Genomic DNA, 20,335 nt, shown 5'->3' with positions numbered 1-20,335 from the left:
CTCAAAGATCGGAAGACCAGTCCAGAACTCACACCACTGGAAGCAAGTCAGTTCCAAGAAGGTTCTCCAGACTCCAGAAAACATTCTAGGAGACCATTAATAGGGATTTCTCTTTGTCAAACAATCTGGACACAATTTCTCACTGTTTTTTTAGGCCTAAAAACCATCTGATGAGTTTGGGGACATTCTGGAAATCCGCGGGGCCCCAGGGGTGCAGATGGCAGAGGCTCACTTTTCCCTAGGGCGCTGAGCCCATCTATGTGGCCACCCACTATGGGGCAGTTCCTCACTTCGGAGGGTCTGGGATGGCTTGTTAAAAACCGATTACCTCGCCCCCCGAGTTTCTGAGTCACTAGGTCTGTCTGCATTTTTAACCAGTACCGTGTGATGCAGGTGCTGCTGGTCCAGGGACCCCACTCTGAAAACCACTGCTCTAAGGTAATGGCAAGATGACGTATTTTAGGGTCCCTTCCTGCCCTGAGAACCATGTTTGTCTCATTGCATGCCCACACCCCAGCAACACCCCCAGGCCCACCAACACCTGCAGTCTCAGAGGTCCAGCGTGCCATACGGCAGGCGGTCCTAGGAAACTGGCTCTAGCCTCAGGGTTGGTAAGTATGGTGAAGTGGGACTGGCCTCTCCTCTCCAAGGTCATGGGGAGATCAGGTGGCCCGGTGCTCCCTCTTCCTGGCTGTTTTGGTCTCCTGGCCATTTTCCAGGATTCTTGAGCTCTAGTGCCCCTACTGGTACCCCTCCCTCACCTCCTTCATCAGTCTTAGCTTAAGGCACTGGCATTCCTCTCTCCCCCTAAAGGCAAGGAAAGGAAAAGCTGGGAGCCTTCTGAGTGGGTGTGAATCCAGTGTTCACATGATCCCTTTAACCCCAGAGTCATTTACTCTTGATCCTCTGGTGCTTCTGGCCTGAGGCCCAGGCCTTCCTACCCAGTCTGTGTAGTGACGTTGCCTGACTAATCTTGCTGTTTTTTCCAGAGGCTACTAATATATGTCGGATGTGTAACAAACAACGAGGGGCTGAGGAGAACACCTTGGAGAGAACTGGAGGAAGGTGCCCTCGCGTGCTCCCGGAGCCACTGCTCCCTGCCCACCGCTGGGGCTCTGTCTGCATGTTGGGCTGGGCCCAGGAAGCAGGACTGTAAGGGGCCGTGAGGGGCTATGTCCTGGGATCAGTCCAGAGCCTGCAGCGGCTTGATATTTGAGAACGTAGGGCAGACTTTAGAAGGAAGGTAACTCAGGAAGTGGGAGAACTATTCCACAGCTTTCCAACATGCAGAATAGGGACCGACTCTCTAAGTCACAGGCACAAGGACAGCTCCCTGCAGCTCCGCAGCCAGCGGGCTGAGACCTGAGCAACCTCCCTGGTTCCCACCGACCATCTGTCAGTGACAAAAAGCTTTCCCTCTGAGCTGGCAAGCTGAGGTTGCTCTGGTTCTGACCTAGATAGTGGGATCTGCAGGACAGTGGAGAAGACTGAACCTAGGGATGTCAGTGATGTTTTTATGTTCATAGACACACGAGTATCACTTTCTTCACTCCCTGGGCAGGAGGTTCCTTCTGTGGGGATCGGGGAGAAGTGTGGACCAATTGGCCTCTAATTAAGTAAACAACCTCCCTTGTCCCCCTAGTCCTTCCTACTCCTCCCTACCTCAGTCGATAGCAATGGGGCGGGCTGAATTGGTTCCAGATGTTGAATTCCGACGGAATCTGATTTGGGCTGACTTATGCTTTCAGCCAAAGCTGAAACACTATTTAGGGGAAGCTGGGAGGGGAGAGTGGGGAGGAGAAGGTAAAGGATGTTAGGGAATAAAAGACAGTTGCCTCTCCCTTTTAGTGGAAAAATGACACGGTAAGTGGTTTCCTGGGGGCAGTGTGGGGCAGTAGATGGCACCCTGTGCTAAGAGACAAGGGATCAGGGTTGGAGCTCCCACCACTGGGGTGGCCTGAAAGACCGTCACTGGCCTCCCTGCACTGCAGTGACTTCATCGGCACAGTGGAAATAGTGAGTCGACATTTGTCTGACACAAGGGTCTATGTGCCTTGCGATCCTGTCGTATCTCTGCTACCAGGCCCGGTCATGGAAAACCTCGCCCCACAAAATTTAATCCACATCATGTGTGGAACTGCTGTTCATCAGTCACCAGTGCCTCTCAGGCCCCCACTCCGTACTGTGCTTTGTGACGAAAACAGTCCTGGTTCCCACTGTATGACACACAACTGTATGACATTTCCTCTCCTAGAGATTATTAATATTACTATGGTTATTGTCATTCTCTTTCAGAATGGTCCTTCACCACTCAGAACTCCTAGAAAGAAAGGTGGCATGAAACGGCACTTACTCTACAGGCGGGCACTACCTACTCTGTCCCAAGATCCAGACAGCATGAAGAACCTGGGAGTGGGCGGCTGGGAAGATCTGAACGTTTCCCTTTGGTCTCGCTTGGCCATCTGGCCCGCAGGCCAGGGTGCGTTGGTGATGCCCTCCCCTCCTCCAGCCCCGAGCCCCCTACCAGTAATCCTCTGTGCTTCCTCCTCTGCTGTAGACAGGGCCCTCCAGCTCCCTGGGGTTTGGGAAGATGTTCTCATGTTGGATGATGATGGTTTTGATCAGCTCGTTCACGTGGGCTTGGCAGGACACCTGGTCGTGGCCCTCAGGCACTGACATCAGCGAGGGCCCGAAGCAGATGGCCAGGTTGTAGGGGTCCATCATGTTCTCTTCACTGAACTGTGATAAACTGGAGGAGAAGGGAGAGGGTGCAAGCTGGAAAGCATGTGCATGAATGCCCAGAAAACACAGCCAAGGGCAAGAACAGAAGTTCCACAAATTGCCACCTGCCTTCCTGGGCATCAGAGTCCTTCCAGAAAGTTGGCAGGGGGACGAGAATAACTACCAGGAGCCAGGTCATTGAGGAGCCAAGAAAAGGCAAAGCAAAAGTGCCCCCTTGCAGGCCCCACCCCCTCCTCTCTCTCCAGCTCCCCATTCCAATCCTACTTACCATCCCTCCCCACACCTCACCCACCAGGTCCACCCCACCTAGAGAACACACCACTCTGCAGAGCTGGACACAGCTCCACCAGACCGGCCCACTAAGCTGACAGAGCAGATGAAGACCCTCAGACTGCCCTGGAAATAACAGGGCTAGAAGACACAGGCACTGTGCATTGTGTACTTTCATGCATAGCAAGATAATCAAATTATTGGGGACAGTCAATTCTAAGACTCAGACTTGTTTTAAAAAATAGGTAATCGATTAGCTTTTATATTTCAACAAGCCAGTGGATTTCTTTCTGGAACAGCTAATGCAATTGTTTTTCATTTTTATAATATCCTTCTCTATTATTACATTCAGGATTTGTTCCAGAAAAGGTCAGCATGCTGTTCAGTTTCTGCTCAGGCTTCCTCTGGATGTGGTCTGACTTCATTAGCAGGTATTCGTTTATTCTGGGAACTCCCTCTTTTCATCCAGCAGCTGCTTCAGCCACACCTCTAACCTTGGCCGAATACCCGAGCCCTTCAGTGAACCACTGCACCTGATGAGCCCCACTGGTCTCTATCTGTCCAGGCACTGGGGTGGGCCAGCTCTGGATATATCCCTCCTCTACCCTGTCCAGCCTGCAGAGCAGTGAGCTCTGCTAAGGAGTTTTGCCTCCTTCAAGGGCATCGGCAGGAAGACCCCAGCACCTGATTCTGCCAGAGCTTGAGAAGATACCAAAACCCTCTGATGCTGAACCAGACGCCTGAGACTTGGCTGTCTTCATATGGGTAGCTACTCTTCAGAATTGGGCAAAGTTTATTTTTAGTGTGTCTCACATCCAGATGCAAAGTCCCAAGCTGGTTTCTCTAACTCAGTGGTTCTCTCTTCTACTGAATGGTTCTACCGAAGATTCTGGTATATCCCCCATCTGCCTCAGAGAATGCCTGAAGAACATGTGAAATGGTACAGCGAATGTGAGTAACTGTCACGGGGAGAACAGTCAGGACTCAGAATCACTGTTCTCTGGGACCTAGTCAAATGCAAGGAGGTGGTGATGGGTGAGGTTATAGATCTCAGGGGCTGGACTGCTTTACAGGATGTCATAAAAAGTTAATTTTACAATCCTTCTCCAGCTCCTGTGTCAAAAGAAAGCAGAGATTGAGAAAAGGCTGGGAGAAGTTTCTAAGTCTACTTCTCAGTCAGGTTAAAAACTGGGGGGGGGGTGGGGGGGGGGAGGAGGTGAGAGAGGGAGGGAGGGAGGGAGGGGGGAGAAAAGGGGGAGGGAGCAGAGAGTGAGAGGGGCAGAGAGAGACTAGAAATTACGTCAGTCACCTCAGCAGGGACAACTGAGGCATGAGGTGCCTCAAGGTGTAGCTAATCCCAGGTTGGCCAGTTCCTGGTGTCATAGAGGGTGGAAGAGGAGGAAGGTCCTGTTTTTGGAGTGTGATCTGACAATGTTTTGGCAACATGGAAGGAAACCAGTACTTTCTGGCAAGTCTGGTGGTCAAAGGGAAACGTGCTCTAGCCCTGAGAATCCCAGCCAAAGCCCTGTGAGGAATGAGAAACCCTGCTGAGCCTTCCAAGGCAAGGACTGCTTAAGTCATAGGCAGCGACAATAACCAGGGACTAAGGGGACCCATCTTCACGGGGTGTGGTCTCACAGGTCTAGGTCTATTTCCTACTCCCATTAAAATAGGGACCAAGAGCCCCATCTTCTGATCTACAATGGGAACTCCTTGGTTTAGGAGCCACAGTTCTTAACTTTTGGGGGACGCAGAGTCCTTTAAGAATTCAACAAAAAGTAAGGATTTTCTCCCCAGAAAAACTCCTATGTGTGCACATTCAAATACACACAATTTTGCATACTATGGTGCTAATGATCCTTGAAGATACTGAAGGCTGTACCCAGTATAAGACCTCGAACACTGGGTTTTTATTTTTAAGGAAATGTCTAAACTAAATAACGCTGGTAATAGCTTCTTCTTTAAAAACATTTTTTTTTGGTATATACACATGCTATTTCCTCTAAGAGTTGTGCTATATTTCTATAGTTTCAGTCTATAACATTAGTGAATCCTCCTAATTGATTTGAACTCATTAGCTTTTGTGCAGCTTCAAAAGGTTCAGCATCGCCGCTGGGAACATAGGCTTTTTTGGGGAGAATGAGAGAATCAGGATTGGTGTGGGACACTTATTTTTTTTATCATGTACTCTTCTGGACTTCTGACTCTTTAATGAGGTACACTTGCCTCTTTGGTTACATTTGAAAAGAAAAAACAAAATATGCCAAGAAGTTTCAGGTCCAACAGACCTGGTTTTGAGTCCTAGCTCTGTTGCTTGCCAGTTCTATGACTTTGTCTAGTTCCTTAGGTTCTTCATCAGAAAATGGGGCCACTGTGTGCCTCCTTTATGGGGCTGCTGTGCGGAGTAAATGCGGTGATATACACTAAGTATTGAGCACTGCGGCCGGCATACAGATGGGGTTCCACAGGCATCTTCTGTGCTCGTAACGTCCTGACTGCTGCCTGACACCGGACCCTTGGCTCTCGTCCGAACGGGGGGCAGGCCTGCTGACATTCGGCAGGGGCTGATTTGCAAGAGTCTACCCACTCCTCCTGACAGGCATGATCGGATAAGCTGAAGGCTCTAGATCCCCAAATCAAAACTTTAAATCCTCAGGGAAAGCACTAAGCTCTGGACAGACTATTTTAAATACATGATATTTCACTTAAAAGCCTGGAGCTTCACAGGCCTCAGGGGTTTGATTTGGCAACAACCAACAGACTATGGGGAAGATATTATGCATCAGGTTCGATTACAGGTTTGAAAAGAAGAGAAATTGTATAATCTGCCATGGCCCCAGGCAAAACGGGGGGCTGAGAGTCCATCGGGCCTTTAAAAGCTTTCACAGTGAGAGACACCGTAACTTCCCTCTGTAAAGCCACGATTCAACAGCCTTCCCAGACTTCCCCACAAGGCGCCCGAAGAGACCAGAAGTGAAGAGTAATTCTGTCTGATGCCTTCTGATGGTCTTGCAAAGGCGTGCCCTCACTCGCCTCGCCCACCCTCCGTGCTCCCCGACCTATTAACCAACTTGCCTGTGCTCCCTCCTGTTCCTTCCATCTTCCTTCCCACGCACTGGACTCCATCTTCCCTCACCTCCCCAAGAATATCAGTCCAGCAACTGTCCCTGCTCTCTCTCCTTCATCGTCAGCTCTTCTCCTCTGCCAGGCCGTTCCCACCAGCACAGAAGTGGGGTAACACCACCCATCTTAGAAAAGGACTTCTCTCTTAATCGCATGTCCACACCAAATTACTATTCCATTTCTCTCCTCCTCCATAATGAAATTCTTTGTGCATTGTCTGGACCAGCTGTCTCTGACTCCCCAACTCTCTCTACCTCTTTTGCTATGGACTGAATTGTGCCACAGCCCCAATTCCTGTGTTGAAACCCTAACCCCCAGCATGGCTATATTTGGAGACAGGATCTTTAAGGAGATAATTAAGGTTAAATGAAGTTATGAAGGTAGGAGAGGTGTCTTTATAAGAAAAGGAGCCCTGGCTGGGTGGCTCAGTTGGTTGGAGCACCATACAGCAAACCCATACAACAAAAGGTTAAGGGTTCGATTCCAGGTCAGGGCACATACCTAGGTGGCGGGTTTGATGCCCAGCTGGGGTACATATGGGAGGCAACCGATCAATGCTTTTCTCACATTGATGTTTCTCTTTCCCTTCCTCTCTCTCTAAAACCAATAAACCTATCATCAGGTGGGGATTAAAAAAAGAGGAAGAAAAGGAAAGGCACAGACACCACAGCCCTCCCCCCAGTGTGGGCACACAGGAAAGGAAGGGCAGGTGAGGGCACATTGAGAAAACGGCCATCTGCAAGCCAGGGAGAGAGGTGTCACCATAAACCAACCTTGCTGGAACCTTGATCTTAGACTTCCAGGTTCCACTACTGTGAGAAAATAAATTTCTAGTGTTTAAGCCACCTAGTCTATGGAATTTTGTTGCAGGAGCCCTAGAGGACCGACACCTTCTCCCCCCACCCCCCCTCCTTTCTTTATCTGGTAAAATACCCAAAGCCTAAGATTTACCATTTTAACTATTTTAAAGTGTACAGTGGCTTCCAGTATATTCAAAATGCTGCACAAGCATTACTGCTGTCTAGTTCCAGAACATCTTCATCACCCCAGAGAAAACCCTGCATCCACTCAGCGGCCACTCTCCGTTCTCCCTCTCGCCGAGGCCCTGGCTAATGACCCTGACCCTATGGGTGGGACTATTCTGGACATTCAACATAAATGAAATCACCCTACACGCGGTCTCTGTGACTGGCTTCTTTCACTCTGTAGGATGTTTCCAAGGCTCACCCGTGACACAGCATGTGTCAGTGCCTCACCCCTTCTGATGCTGGACACTACCCTGCTGTGCCGCCCTGCCGCATTTCACTTCTCCACCATCAGCACCCTTCTCTCTCGAAATGATTCTTCTACTCCATCAAGGCAATGCTCCCCAAGGGTCACCAGTGATAGTTATGCTGCTAAATCATTTTTCAGCCCTTTTCTTAATTGACCTGTCAGAGCATTTAACTGGGTTCTCACACCCTCCTTGAAATACTTCTCTTTGTGGCTTCTGGGACACTGTTCTTTCTCAGTACTCCTCCTACATCACTGCCCACTGTCGCCTGCTCAGTGAGGTGTCCCCTGATGTACATTAAAGAGCAAACCCATCATCCCCACCCCTGGCGCTCTCCAGCCCCCTTACCTGCTTTATTTTTTCTCTACGGCCCTTTTCCTCTGACATATGATATGTGTGCTTGTCAGTTTTGTCTGTGTTCCTCCAACAGAACAGAAGCTCCATGAGGTCAGACATGAACTGTGGAGCACTCTTAGGTAACCAGTAACTAAAACAGGGCCTGGTACCCAGTAGATGCTAAATATGTGTTAAGTACGTGAATAAATACATAAGCATCTGTGAATCTCCAAGACAATCCAGCCACAATTTGACTTGTCCAACTCACACAGAAGCCAAAATACTCCTTGTGAAAGCCAGAACAACCCAGGCAGGATCTTTCTAAATGAGGAGGCACTGGAGATTGGTCAGGGTTAGAGGAAGACTTAGCTTTTCTGGACTGCAGCGGGGGCAGTTTTAACCATGAGAAAGAAGCACCACTGAGTCACCCTTTTAGATTGTGGAGCAGTGTCTGAGGACCTAGAGTGGTGCGTCTAGGGCACAGGTGGCAAACCCAAGACCCGAGGGCCGAATCCAGCCCCCCACCTTGTTTTATCCAGCTCGACACCTTGTTGCTACCTGGCGGCAGCGCCAAGCTCCTTGCCCCTAGTTAAGGAGTAGTTACATTTATACAGCCCTAAAATTACATTCAGCCCTTTGAAGGCAACTGTGAGGTTGATGTGGCCCCTGGTGAAAATGAGTTTGACACCCCTGTTCTAGGATTTTCAAGTTCCTATGACTCACCAGGGCACCTCATTAAAATACAGATTATGATTCACAGGTCTTGGAGGGGGAGGGACTAAGATTCTGCATTTCTAACAGTCTCTCAACTGATGCTGATGCTGATGGTCTATGGACCTCACTTGATTATCAAGAGACTAGAAGATTATTTCCTGACATTTGAAAAAGGCAGGTTTCAGAAGGCATGCAGTGGAGTCAGCAGCAGTGAGAAGGAACTACCCACACTTGCAGGGGTTGGTGTGGGGGGGCGCATGGGCTAAAACTCGCTGGGCGGTAGAAATGAGGTGAGTCCCACAGCCCCTGCCCACTGGTATTTACACCCTTGTGTAATTCCCTCTCTTTGAGGATGGACTAAAGTTTGTAACTCGCTAACTCGTTTCCAGTGAACGGGCTATTGCAGAAGTGATGCGATGTCACTTCTGAGGTTAGGTTACACAAGACTGTGGCTTCTGTCTTGGGCGCTCTCACTCCTGTGCTCTGAAAGAAGCCGCTGCCACGTGGGAAGCAGCTCTATGGTGGTGAACTGAGAGAGGCCTCTGGCCAACAGCCAGCCAGGAACGGGGGTCCTCAGTCTAACAGCCTTTGAGGAACTGAATGCCGTGAACACCACGTAAGTGAGCGTGGAAGTGGATCTCCCCCAGCCGGACCACAGTGGTATCTCCGACACCCTCACTGCACCTTCCTGAGACCTGGAGCCGCAGGTCCCTGGCTGCACCTGGATTCCTGACCCACAATACCTACGACATAATAATAGATGCTTATAGTTTTAAGCTGCTAAGTTTTAGGGCATTTGTCACACAGCAATAGATAATTAATTAATGCAGATGCTAACACAGGATAATTAACAAGGCCTTCTGGAGAGGCATGTACCCAAGGTTCACACAGTGGGTTAGGCACTCTAAAATACACTAGTTTTAGTTATATATAAATATAAATATATATACACACATACACATAGATGTATTTAAAAATAAATTTTTCTTTTTGCTTCCTTGAGATTGAGGATGTGTGCAACCTAAGACCAACGCCTGAAATAAAGCACACGCACACCCAGGACCCAGAGCGATGACGGAAGAGGGTCCTGACATCTGGGGCAGGCGCTATCTGCCAACTGCCCACACCTGTCGGTAACTGCCACCCATCACCTGTCATCATCCCAAGGAGGTGGTCTTTATCCCTTCTGTCCTGCATTCCACTTATTTTAGGAAACACTGTGATTATCAATGCTGCATCTTTTAAATAAATTAATCTTCTTTAAATCAGACAACAAAGTAAAACAAAACAAAGTAATCATTTGAATCCATGCAATTCCCATTTTTTCCTTTAAAAGTGGCCACCATCTCCGTGGCTACATGGTGCTCACTCTATTGCTTCTTCTCTGCTGCAAGCCCCCCGCCCCCGGCGCCCCGCTTCCTTTAAGCAGAAAGAAAATGCGGGGAAGAAAACGAGGCCATTGTGTTCATACACACATTTACCCCAGGACCTTCCTGCTCCCCACCTGTTCACCTACCACAGTGCTCCTTGCTCTGGGGAGCAGACTAGGCTCACTTGCGGGCAGGTAACAGTCAGTGAGGAGAGACAAGGATAGAGGCCTTGAGAGTCATTAGCGGAGTTCCCATCGCCATCAGCCCACACTGGGCAGTCTGTGAACACCCTGTGTGAGTCATGGGGGTTCTGAACTCAACGGCAGCTGTGGTGCTGAGTCGGGGCCTGGCTAATGAGTGGAGCAGACGTGGCCGTGTGGAGGCGGCAGGCTGCAGAGCCAGCACCCTCTGTCACTCTGCAGTGCAGGGCCAGAGCAAGGGGGCTAAAGGACAGCGTGGGTGACCCAGAAAGGCCTCAGGCTGAGGTCACTAACCCAGATTCCGACAGAGTCAGGCCAACTTGTGAGCAAGCTGAGGCTCATGAAATGGTCTCTAAACGTGTAATCCTTTGAAGCAGAGACCAACCAACTAGGGAGACTCTTCATTTTCACAAAGAAATACGTGCCCCTTGGTCTAATTTAGTTTTCTCTTTTTGATAGATTCATGGATCTAGAAAAACATGTCTCCACTATATAAAAAACCGTACAGCAAGAGTGATGATAAATGACAACCGAATCCAGCCTGGGTACTGGGGGTGCTGGGGAGCACGGGGGGCTGTGCCGAATGGGGCAGGGCCTGCCTCACCTCAGCAGCAGCGGTCCTCACTCCGCAGGGAGCTGCTGCCATGTGGGGAGGCGGATCCGGTACTGACAGATCTAAAAATGTTTAACAGAAGCTAGAAATCCCCATTTTTTAAAAGGTAAATCCCTGATATTTAAATGTTTCCATATTCTCGAGGCATAGTGGACTGCAAGGAAACACATCTACAGGCCTTATCTGGCCCTCAGGGTGTTGCCCATTTATAACGTCTGATCCAGGAGGTTGAAGGAGATGCTGCAGTGACAGCAGTGGGGAAAGACAGATGCCTAAGGGGAGGAGTATCGTATGTCCTTGTGTGCTGACTTGGCTGCCGCGTGGGGACTCCAATGCCCTGGACGGGGACACGCTGCTTGGATGAGATGTTCCATCCAAGCCCAAGGTCCCCTCAGACCCCTCTTCCATTTACACCAACTCCAGGTTCCCCCCCGTGAGCATCAAATTCCTATGTTCAGCTGTCTATTGAGCATCTCCGCTTGGAGGTCTAACAGGTACCTCAACTTAACATGCCTACATAGGCACCTTCTCTCGATCCTTCCTCCAGATCTGGTCTTTCCTGACTCCACAAATGGCATCACTACTTTCCTGTTGCTCATGTTAAAAGGTTAGAATTCCTCTTGTTCCTCACACTCTACACCCTATCCATTAGGAAGTCCCATCAATGCCATGTCAAAATAGATCCCAAACCTGACACCCTTCGCTGCCCTCCATCATCGCCTCCCCAGTCTAAGCCACAATGCCCCCGCCCAGCCGAGATGGCACAGTAACCTCCGAAGGGTCTCCCTGCTTCTCTTTACAGCCTTCTCTCTTACGGTAACTTCTTCACCAAGCAGTTGGTAGGTTTTTAAAGAAACATATAGAGCAGATCATGACACTTCTGCTTAAAATCGTCCAGTGGCTTCCCAAATCCAAGCCCATTATAACCATGACTCTCAGGGCTTGATGGTCTTGAACGGCCCTGTGGCTCCTTCCTGCACTGCATTTGGGCTGCTGCTTGTGCTGCCTCCTCGAGAGGCCTTTGCAGACTATCCCCCTGCACTGGCTCTCCCTTTCACCCCTGCCCCCGCCAGACCCTGCACTCTATCCCTTTACTTATGCTTCCTGATTTTTCTTCTAAGTACTTATTACTACCTGACATTCCTGCTATTATCTGTCTCCTCCTCTGGAATGTGGGCTCAATGATATGAAGGCTTTTGTTTCTTATTTTACAATGTATTTTACAGCTTACATCTGTGCCCAGCACATAGTAGGTGTTCAGCAAATATTTGTTGGGCTGGATGAACTGACACAGGTCCACATATAAGGTTCCAGTGGCCGAAGCTGAGGTCTGATCTGGCTGTTCACTGGGAAGTCTACTTACTGATTGAGGAAGGCAAAGAGGTATCTCATGATAATCAGGGTGGTTTTGGGCAGGGCCAGGAGGACTTTCCGGATGTGAAGAGCTCTCTCCTGTAGGATGTCCATCGCTGAAAGAAAAAAAGCCATGTGTTACCCTCCACTGTGCCTGAGACCCCAGGGAGGAACAGTAAGAAGGCCCTTATGACCAGCAGGTGTGAGACAGAGAGGGGCCAGGTCAAGTCCACACAACACTGGCGCACTGTGTAAGAGTTCCATCCCTGTGGCTTCTCGGGGTGAGGTACACGCTGGGCTTCAGACACTCACCACTGCAGGACTGAAGGTACAGGCTCCTTGGGCACAGATGGGGTTGGAGATATTCCCTAAGCATCTACCACCCTCTTATTAAGACAACCACAGACAAAAAACTGTCCATAAACCTTCTATGACTGGTTGACACCCAGCCTCGGAGGGCCTACGTGTGGGGAGGGAGAGAGCCTGGGCAGGTCCTGTCCTGCCCACTCTACAGGTGCGTCACCTTATCCTCGGGGCAAGTCTGGCTCATCTGCCCCCCTCCCTGTCTAGCAGACAAGAAGAACATGTCCAGAGACAAGAAATGGCTGCCTTTATGCCAGCAGTGATATCTAGAAGACCTTTGGCCCCAGGCTAGTGGCCTCCATAATGGCCAGCTTCCTGACCCCCATAGTATGCCTTGTGTATATAGTATATTTTTTTGTAAAAATGAAATGAGGAGCAGTGGATGAGGAGCACAAACCAGGGGGAGTTGGGCAGCCAAGGTATCTCATACTGTCTCGGTGGCCTCAGTCTTCTTGAGATATTCCACCCAGGCCCAGTCTTAGAAAAAGACATGAAAACACGGGGGGATGCTTATACCGAATCACCCACACAGCTCCTTTCCACTAGATTCCCACAAACAGTGTGTCAAAAAATAAAACAAGAGAGATTCCTGAATGCTCTGGGGTCTTTTTCTCTCAGCATAACAGAGAAGGATAGTGCTCAGGGCATGTACCGAGTCAAACTGAAGACTCGGCTGCGGGGAGCAGGGCGTGGAAACGGGTCGATCTGCAGAAAAGGATCTTTTCTCCATTTCAAAGGCACTACCTTTTCCAGTCTCTGGAGCCACCGTTCCAGTGGGGTGTGCTTCCAGGATGAACTGGGATTAATCCAACTTCCCATGGATTATTTTCCACGGAAAACAAATGAGAGGATGTTCCAGTGTGATGAAATGGCCAGGAACAGCTCTCTAAGCCCCAAGTTTTAGAGAAAGAGGCAGAGTAAGAGGAGGATAAAACGGACTATATCTCTCTGTGCAAAAATATACTGCTACTTTTAAATGTGCAGAGGGCCCTTATTCCTAGGAGAACACATATTAAAATATCTAGCATGTAAGCCATGCCACGTTTAAAGCACCATGCAGGAAATATTTGCAACATCTCTGCTTTCATCCTTTGTTTCATGAAAATCACAAGCACTAATGTGTAAGCTTCCAATAACTGAAAATTACTCTGTCATATATATATGAGTATAAACGTATTTGACTGAAGAAAGATAAAGCCCACCAGAGAAGCAAAGGAATTTCCGGTTAATCAGGAAGAAAAACCCAGGCATTCTGATACGTGGTTTTAGATTCTTAACTAAAATGTCATTCTTCTTTCTCTCCTGCCAGGGGATGAAGGAGTGATGAAGAGGAAAAACTTCACTGGAGAAAAGGAATAAAGGAAAACATTACGGCAGAGCTTATGAGAAAAAAAGACCCGTGGAAATTTCTTATCTGTTGCTGCAAGGCGCTCTGGCCCAGAGGCCAGTCTGAGGTCGGGATGGTACTTACTGACGCAGGCCATCAGGTCATGGAAGATGTCCTTGGGGAAGAGAGGGTGTTCCAGCCCCCGGAAGTAGAGCTTCAGGACGCCAGCTATGGAGTCCATGTCATGGTCGTTCTGGTCCCCAGCCAGGGGGTCCTCTCCTGATAATAAGCAACCCCCCCCCAAAAAAAGGGAAAGAGAGAATGAGGTACAACACATAGGATGAATCAGAGGTAATGGGGCAGGAGTGATGTATTCAAGTCCTTATCCCGGTCCATCAGTTCTCTGTCCAGCACAGTGACCATGAGAAGGGCAAACCAGAAACAACATAAAGCAAAGACTGCTTAGGCTCAGGGCCCCAGGGGCCAGAGGAGAGGCACAAGAGTCTATTAGCTTAAATTCGCTTCTGCCAGACTAGCTCAGGACATTCCCTATGGGCTGGGGATAGGACATAGCCACTGGCTCTCTCATAAGAATCAGGAAACCAGGCTGGGATTGAGCTCCTGGGGGAAAAAAATGAGGCCAGGAAGGCCGGCCCCTCTGTGGAGCTCACTCTTCCTGGCCTGCAGCAAAGGACACCTACTTACAAGAGAACAATCATGCAGGAGCTCCCTATGGAAAATTTCATATCAAATGTAATTAGATTTAATGATTGGACCAACCTCAAATTGAAACTATATATATCCATTATAGTGACGGAAATTGCCAAAGCTTGCCCATTACCTTAATAGCCCACAGAATAATAAATGGACTACGATGTACAGGAGCATTAGCCTTGATATTAACTGCCACCAAGGGTTCCAAATGAAGCCGTAAACCGCCCAGACACCACAGTTAACTTCTTGGGTTTCGGCAGATCATCCACGGAAGGCAAGATGAATGGGGCTGAGGAGGAGACAGCTGGGATGGGTGTGTTCATCTCCCTGCATATCTAGGGAGAGATGTCTACAAGAGAGCAGGTGCTGGGCTGAAGAGGGAGGCAAGCTGGCTTCCTAACTTCTGGGTACCTCTCAGGGGACAATGGGTGAAGCCAGTATTCCAGCAGGCTGGCAGACACTTGGTCTTATCTTCCAGGCTGTTTCCTCACCTCTCTCAAAGGCGTTCTTGATGTCATTCACTTCCACCTGGGATCCTGACACCCGGAAAATCCCTTCATGCTGCAGTCCTGGAAAGTAAGGGAGAAGCAGTCAAGGAGAAGAAAAAGCGAATCCACATAACTGCATGCTTAGCTGCATGTCTGTCTCTGCCAGCCCGTGGGTATTTAAGTGCCCTTTCTTCCTTAGGCCAAAGGAGAACACGTGTGTAAGGATGGTGGAAAGTCACTGGAATGGATATGAGGCATTAACCTAAAGAAAGGACTGAGTCAGAGACTTAAAGAAAGAAATGCCTACACCTGGCTCCACTTCTGACTCCTAGGGAGATTATGAGGCAAGTTCCTTCCCCAACCTTTGCCTCTGTGTTCCCATCTGCAAAGGGGGAAGTGACCCTCTGGTACCTGATCACCCAGGGTCAGGAACAAGAACCTCAGGCACGGCAGGCAAGCCATTAGATACCATTGGAGGAGTGTCATACGTCTGAGATTACAATGATTGCTGTAGCTGTTCTAACACTGTTCGGCTGCTCTGGGGCACAATGCTTTGAATACTTATGAAAAAGGGAGGAGATGAAAAGGCAAGTGGTCAGTTAACAGACATAATTGCCAGACACTGTGCTAGCCACTGGTTTTTGACTGCACCTTTTCTCTAAAGACAAACATGCATCAATGTTACACCATGGTTAAGAACTCAGTAGACATAATCATAAAAAATGCATGTGTGGTGATTACTGCTAAGAAATGCTTTCATATAAAGAAGTCTACTGGTTCTTAGAACAGCCATGTAAGAAAGGTAAGGGGTGACCAGCAACCCCATTTCCCAGATGAGGAGACTGATGAGTTATGAGCAGTCTTAGGATGCCTCGGTGATAAGAACCAGCGCCAGGACGCAAACCCAGGCCTTCCAGCCTCAGTCGTGCACTCATTCCCGGTGCCAGGCATGGGGCCTACTAGAAGGAAGTGCAGAGGGGACCAGGACCCACCTGTTAGTGTGAACACGGATACAGGTTATAGAGAGCACCACACATGCAACTGCAAACCTGGTAAGGGACCCAGAAAGCACATCTTTAGTGCTGGGCGCTGGGGCGGACTGAACTAGCATCTGTAAGCACAGCAGGCCTGTCCAGTTGTTCTCAGGAGTCCTGTGTCTCCCTTTTGGGCATTTTGCCAAAGTCTCTCTGTTATGGCACAATCCCTTGAAAATTGTGATGTTAAAAATATCTCAAACAAATTTCTTTTTAGGAAAACTAAAGAATACCTTTTGCCCACTGTTTTAGAGCTACCCTCTCGGTGAGGGGTGACTCAATTCTATCAGCTAGACCTCTGAAGGTAAACCCCACAGGCAAGGACTGAACTCCTGAATCCCACTGAAGCAATGTTAAGAAGTAAGCGAGGGAAATTTACTGTATTTTGCCATGCATAATGTGCTATCATGTATAACATGCACCCATGTTTTTGTGCATATTATATAAGGATTATTATACCCATGGTATGTAATCATTATACTCATGTATGATGTGCATCCTCATTTTTCTCTTAAAAATTTGGGCAAAAAAGTGTACATTATACATAGCAAAATGCAGCAATTACCCGACTTGTAACAGGACTTGAGTTGCCTGCTCATTTAGGAGAATTTCCATAATATTCTTCACAAGAATGGGAAACTTGATAAAACCCCATTCATAACGATATTGTATTACCATATTAGTTACAAATAGGATTAACAGCCACATAATGTTTAATTGCAAAATGTAAATGCAAAAACAGTCACACACCCAGTGAGGTGTCACAACCACAGTAGAATGTAAGAAAATGTCAACTCAGGGGCCAGGCTCTTAGTGTGTTCTAGCTGGTAAAGCCAACGACTTGCTAAGAGAGGGTCGTCTCTGTGCTTTTTGGTAAATCAGGGCCCAGGACGAGAAACCAGAGGGAGGTTTAATGGAAATCAGGCAGCAGGCCTGAGACACACTGCGGCCCCCTTTGGTCTGGTTTGTTTGCCCTCGAGAACCTATGCTCTAGAAGGACCGTTCTGTGTTCTTGCTCAAAAGACAAAGGTTTCAGTATCTAATCTAACAATTAGAAAAGTACAAACCTTTATAAATGGTGGGTTTCCAGAAAATAAGGGGAAAGCAGATGGCTTTTTATTATAATGCAGGTAAGGCCTCACATAACCAAACTGACACATCCATGATCTTTTTCATTTTTTCTCAGTATAAAACCAATCAGACGTGGGGACGTTCTTTGGAAACGGCACAGAGCCTTCCGTTTTGTCCTGCTGTTGGATCCAGCTGTTGCCAGGCACTGCTCCCCTAGAGAATTCTTTTTTTTTAACTTAACATACACTTTTTTTTGTTTTGTTTTTTTTAAGATTTTATTTATTTACTTTTAGAGAGGGAAGGGAGAGAGATAGAGAGAGAGAGAAACATCAATGTGCGGTTGCTGGGGGTTATGGCCTGCAACCCAGGCATGTACCCTGGCTGGGAATCGAACCTGGGACACTCTGGTTCCCAGCCCGCACTCCATCCACTGAGCTACGCCAGCCAGGGCGAGAATTCTTAAAATGACAGCTACACCACTACCTCCTGCTCATACTACTTGACTCCCTCCCTCCTGAAAACGGTGGGGTTTTCCCATCCTGACTCAGTCTCCGTTGTTCCTTACACCCCTTCTCCTTTACATCTTCCTGGATCACCTAAACCCACCATTTACAGATGAGCCTCAGCTTTCTCATAATGGGGACTATAATATCTACTTCCCAGGGGACGTGAAAATAGTAAGAATGTGCAAATTCTAACATCTGCTGGGCCACAAACACTTCAGAACTGACAAAAGTTATGGACCCTATCCCCATTAAGTGCACCCACACACAAATTTGAAGCACAGTTTTTAGGGAGTTCAAATACCTTGAGTCCCTATTTGGGGAAAAAGTTCAATTTAATTGAAAAAATGTTGTTTTGAACAGCTAAAATGTACTAAGTTTTTTTCTTTAAATCAACAATAGATTTATCTATTTCTTCAATCCTGGAATACATATAAAGGGGCTTCAGAATTGCTGGCCCATGTCCCCATGATAAAAATGACCATAGTAATTTGCCGTTAGACTTACAGTATATAATCAAAATACTATTTTCCAAAGTGACTTATTTTCTTCCTCATGTCCTCAGGTGGTTATGTTATTTATTTGTAATGCACTTAGGATTTTATTCCATTTGGGGTTTTATTCCCACCCTTGCTTAAAAAACTTTTTTTAAAATTTATTGATTTTAGAGGAAGAAAGGAGGAGCAGTGAAGGAGGGGGTAGAGAGAGAGAGTGAGAAAGAGAGACACTGATGTGTTGCTCCATGTATCTGTGCTTTCATTGGTCAATTCTTGCATGTGCCTTGACTGGGGATTGAACCTGCAACTGGCGTATTGGGACAATGCTCTAACCAACTGAGCTACCCAGCAGGGCCCATCCTTGTTTATCTTTTAAGTATGAAGAACACTAATATAGTCCTAAAAGTCAAAATTACACAAAAAGGAACACACAGAAAAATGTCACTTCTCTCCCGTTTCCCATTCCCCACTCTTCTCATTCTTTTCTACTATTCATGTAGATAGCCAATAAAATACTAGCTTTTGTTGAGAAGATAGATGGATATTCATATATCCTTTTCTTTTCTTGCATGAAAGGTAACATGACTTATTTTATTTTTTCAGTTTTTTAAATTGATTGGGGGGGAAGATAAGACATCAATTTCTTGTTCTACTTATTTATTCATTCACTGGTTGCTTCTTGTGTGTACCCTGAACAGGTATTAAACCCTCAACCTTGGCACATGGGGACGACGCTCTAACCAACTGAGCTAATCTGCCAGGGCCAAAGGTAGATGCTGTAGATACTCTTTTGCATATTATATCCTGAAGGCTCTCCCTGTCATTTCCTGGAGATCCCCCTCATTCTTCTTCTGTAGCTGCACAGTATTCCGTTGTGTGGATATACCAGTCATTCAACCACTCTTCCATATAAAGGCATGTAGGTTGTTTCTATTTTGCAATTACAAATGATGTTGCAATAAACAACCTTGCACACATGTATTTTGATGATGTTGGAGGTGTATCTTTATGGTAAATTCCTATGAAGGTTGGTGGATCAGAGGACAACTGCACTGCAGTTTTGCCAAATTCCCCTCCAAAGGGGCTGTCAGATTTGCACTGCTGCCAGCAGTACGTGAGCACACCTGTTTTCCTAGAGCCACACCACAGAAATGTGCTAAGTTTCTGTCTCCTCATGCACTGTGTCAGGACAGAGACTGGGACATTCAAAACACAACACCCCAAACCCATCCACTTCTCAGCAGCCCACAGCTAACACCCTGATCCAGGCCACTGTCGTGTCTTCCCTGGGCTCTTGCAGAAGCCTCCTTGGAAAAGCTCATGCCCTGTTCAAAATTCCCCAATGGTTCCCTAACTCACTCAGAATAAAATCTGAACACCTACCTCAGCTAATGAAGCCCTCAGAGTCTGCACACTCTCCTCCCTGCTCACTCTGCTCCAGTCACACCGGTCTCCTGTGTGCTGGTCCTCACACACGCCAAGATCTCTGTGTTTGATGTTCCTTCTCTCCTAAACACTCTTCTCCAGAGACCCACATGGTTCACTCCCTTACTTCCCTCAGGGCTCTGCTCAAATGTTACCTTAGGTGACCCTAGGCCTTTTTCCTGAAACTGCCTAGAACAGTGTCCCCTCTCCACTCTCCATCTCCTCACCTTGCTTTACTTTCCTTCATGACACTCACCAATACCTAGCATATTGTATACTGTTTATTTTTTGACTACACAAACAATCCTTTATTTATTTGTCCTTTAGTAGAATATAAGGCTCATGAAGAAAGGAACGTGTCGTTGGCACACAATGAGCAATCAGTGTATGTATCTGTTGAATGAATGAATGAATGAAATACATGGACGAATGATTAGGAATTCAGACTCTCTTCTTACTATCCTTTAGGCACAAATAATTCTTTCACCGCTGAACTTGGTTTGGACTTATCTTTGCCAACTGCTTGACCGTCAATCATTACTATCTTGTGAAATTTCTTATATTGCCATTCTGAATTACTACAGCTTATCACTTTTAAACTTTTCACTTGCTTATTTATTTTCCTCCAACTGTATCATAAAACCAGGTAAAGACAGCAACAGCGCATTATCCCTGTTTCTTGTTTTTTCCTATGTGGCAATGCGTGGTGCCCAGCACTGATCAGGGGCTTGTAAATATTTGCTGACTGTTCAACAGTGATATAAAATGCTGTTACTTCAAGTGAATAGAGATAAGATGAAAACTGTAGCTGATTAGAATGGAGTAGGTCGTGGACATGCTAAAACAATGACTATTCCAAAAATGGACACAAGCAGTGTTCCAGTGTTTCAGGAGAGAGAGGGAAAGACAATGGCTGCCT

General features: G+C 47.5%; 1 protein-coding gene across 11 annotated transcripts in view; it reads right to left on the bottom strand.

Moving 5' to 3' along the window:
• SRGAP2 (SLIT-ROBO Rho GTPase activating protein 2) overlaps window positions 1–20,335 on the bottom strand; it is a 243,238-nt gene that overhangs the window by 14,714 nt on the left and 208,189 nt on the right. For all 11 annotated transcript variants that reach the window (XM_045841327.1, XM_045841328.1, XM_045841330.1 and 8 more), the window contains 4 exons: window positions 14,890–14,967; window positions 13,829–13,963; window positions 12,005–12,110; window positions 2,525–2,749 (listed from right to left, as the gene is read on the bottom strand). In XM_045841327.1, coding sequence (XP_045697283.1) covers window positions 2,525–2,749; window positions 12,005–12,110; window positions 13,829–13,963; window positions 14,890–14,967 — 544 coding nt within the window. The remainder of the gene's footprint in view (window positions 1–2,524; window positions 2,750–12,004; window positions 12,111–13,828; window positions 13,964–14,889; window positions 14,968–20,335) is intronic.

This window comes from Phyllostomus hastatus, unplaced genomic scaffold (genome assembly GCF_019186645.2).
Source record: "Phyllostomus hastatus isolate PE091 unplaced genomic scaffold, TTU_PhHast_1.1 phas_contig_36, whole genome shotgun sequence".
Taxonomy (NCBI): domain Eukaryota; kingdom Metazoa; phylum Chordata; class Mammalia; order Chiroptera; family Phyllostomidae; genus Phyllostomus; species Phyllostomus hastatus.
The sequence above is the reverse complement of the archived record's forward strand: the minus strand, read 5'-3'. Positions and strand labels throughout refer to the sequence as shown.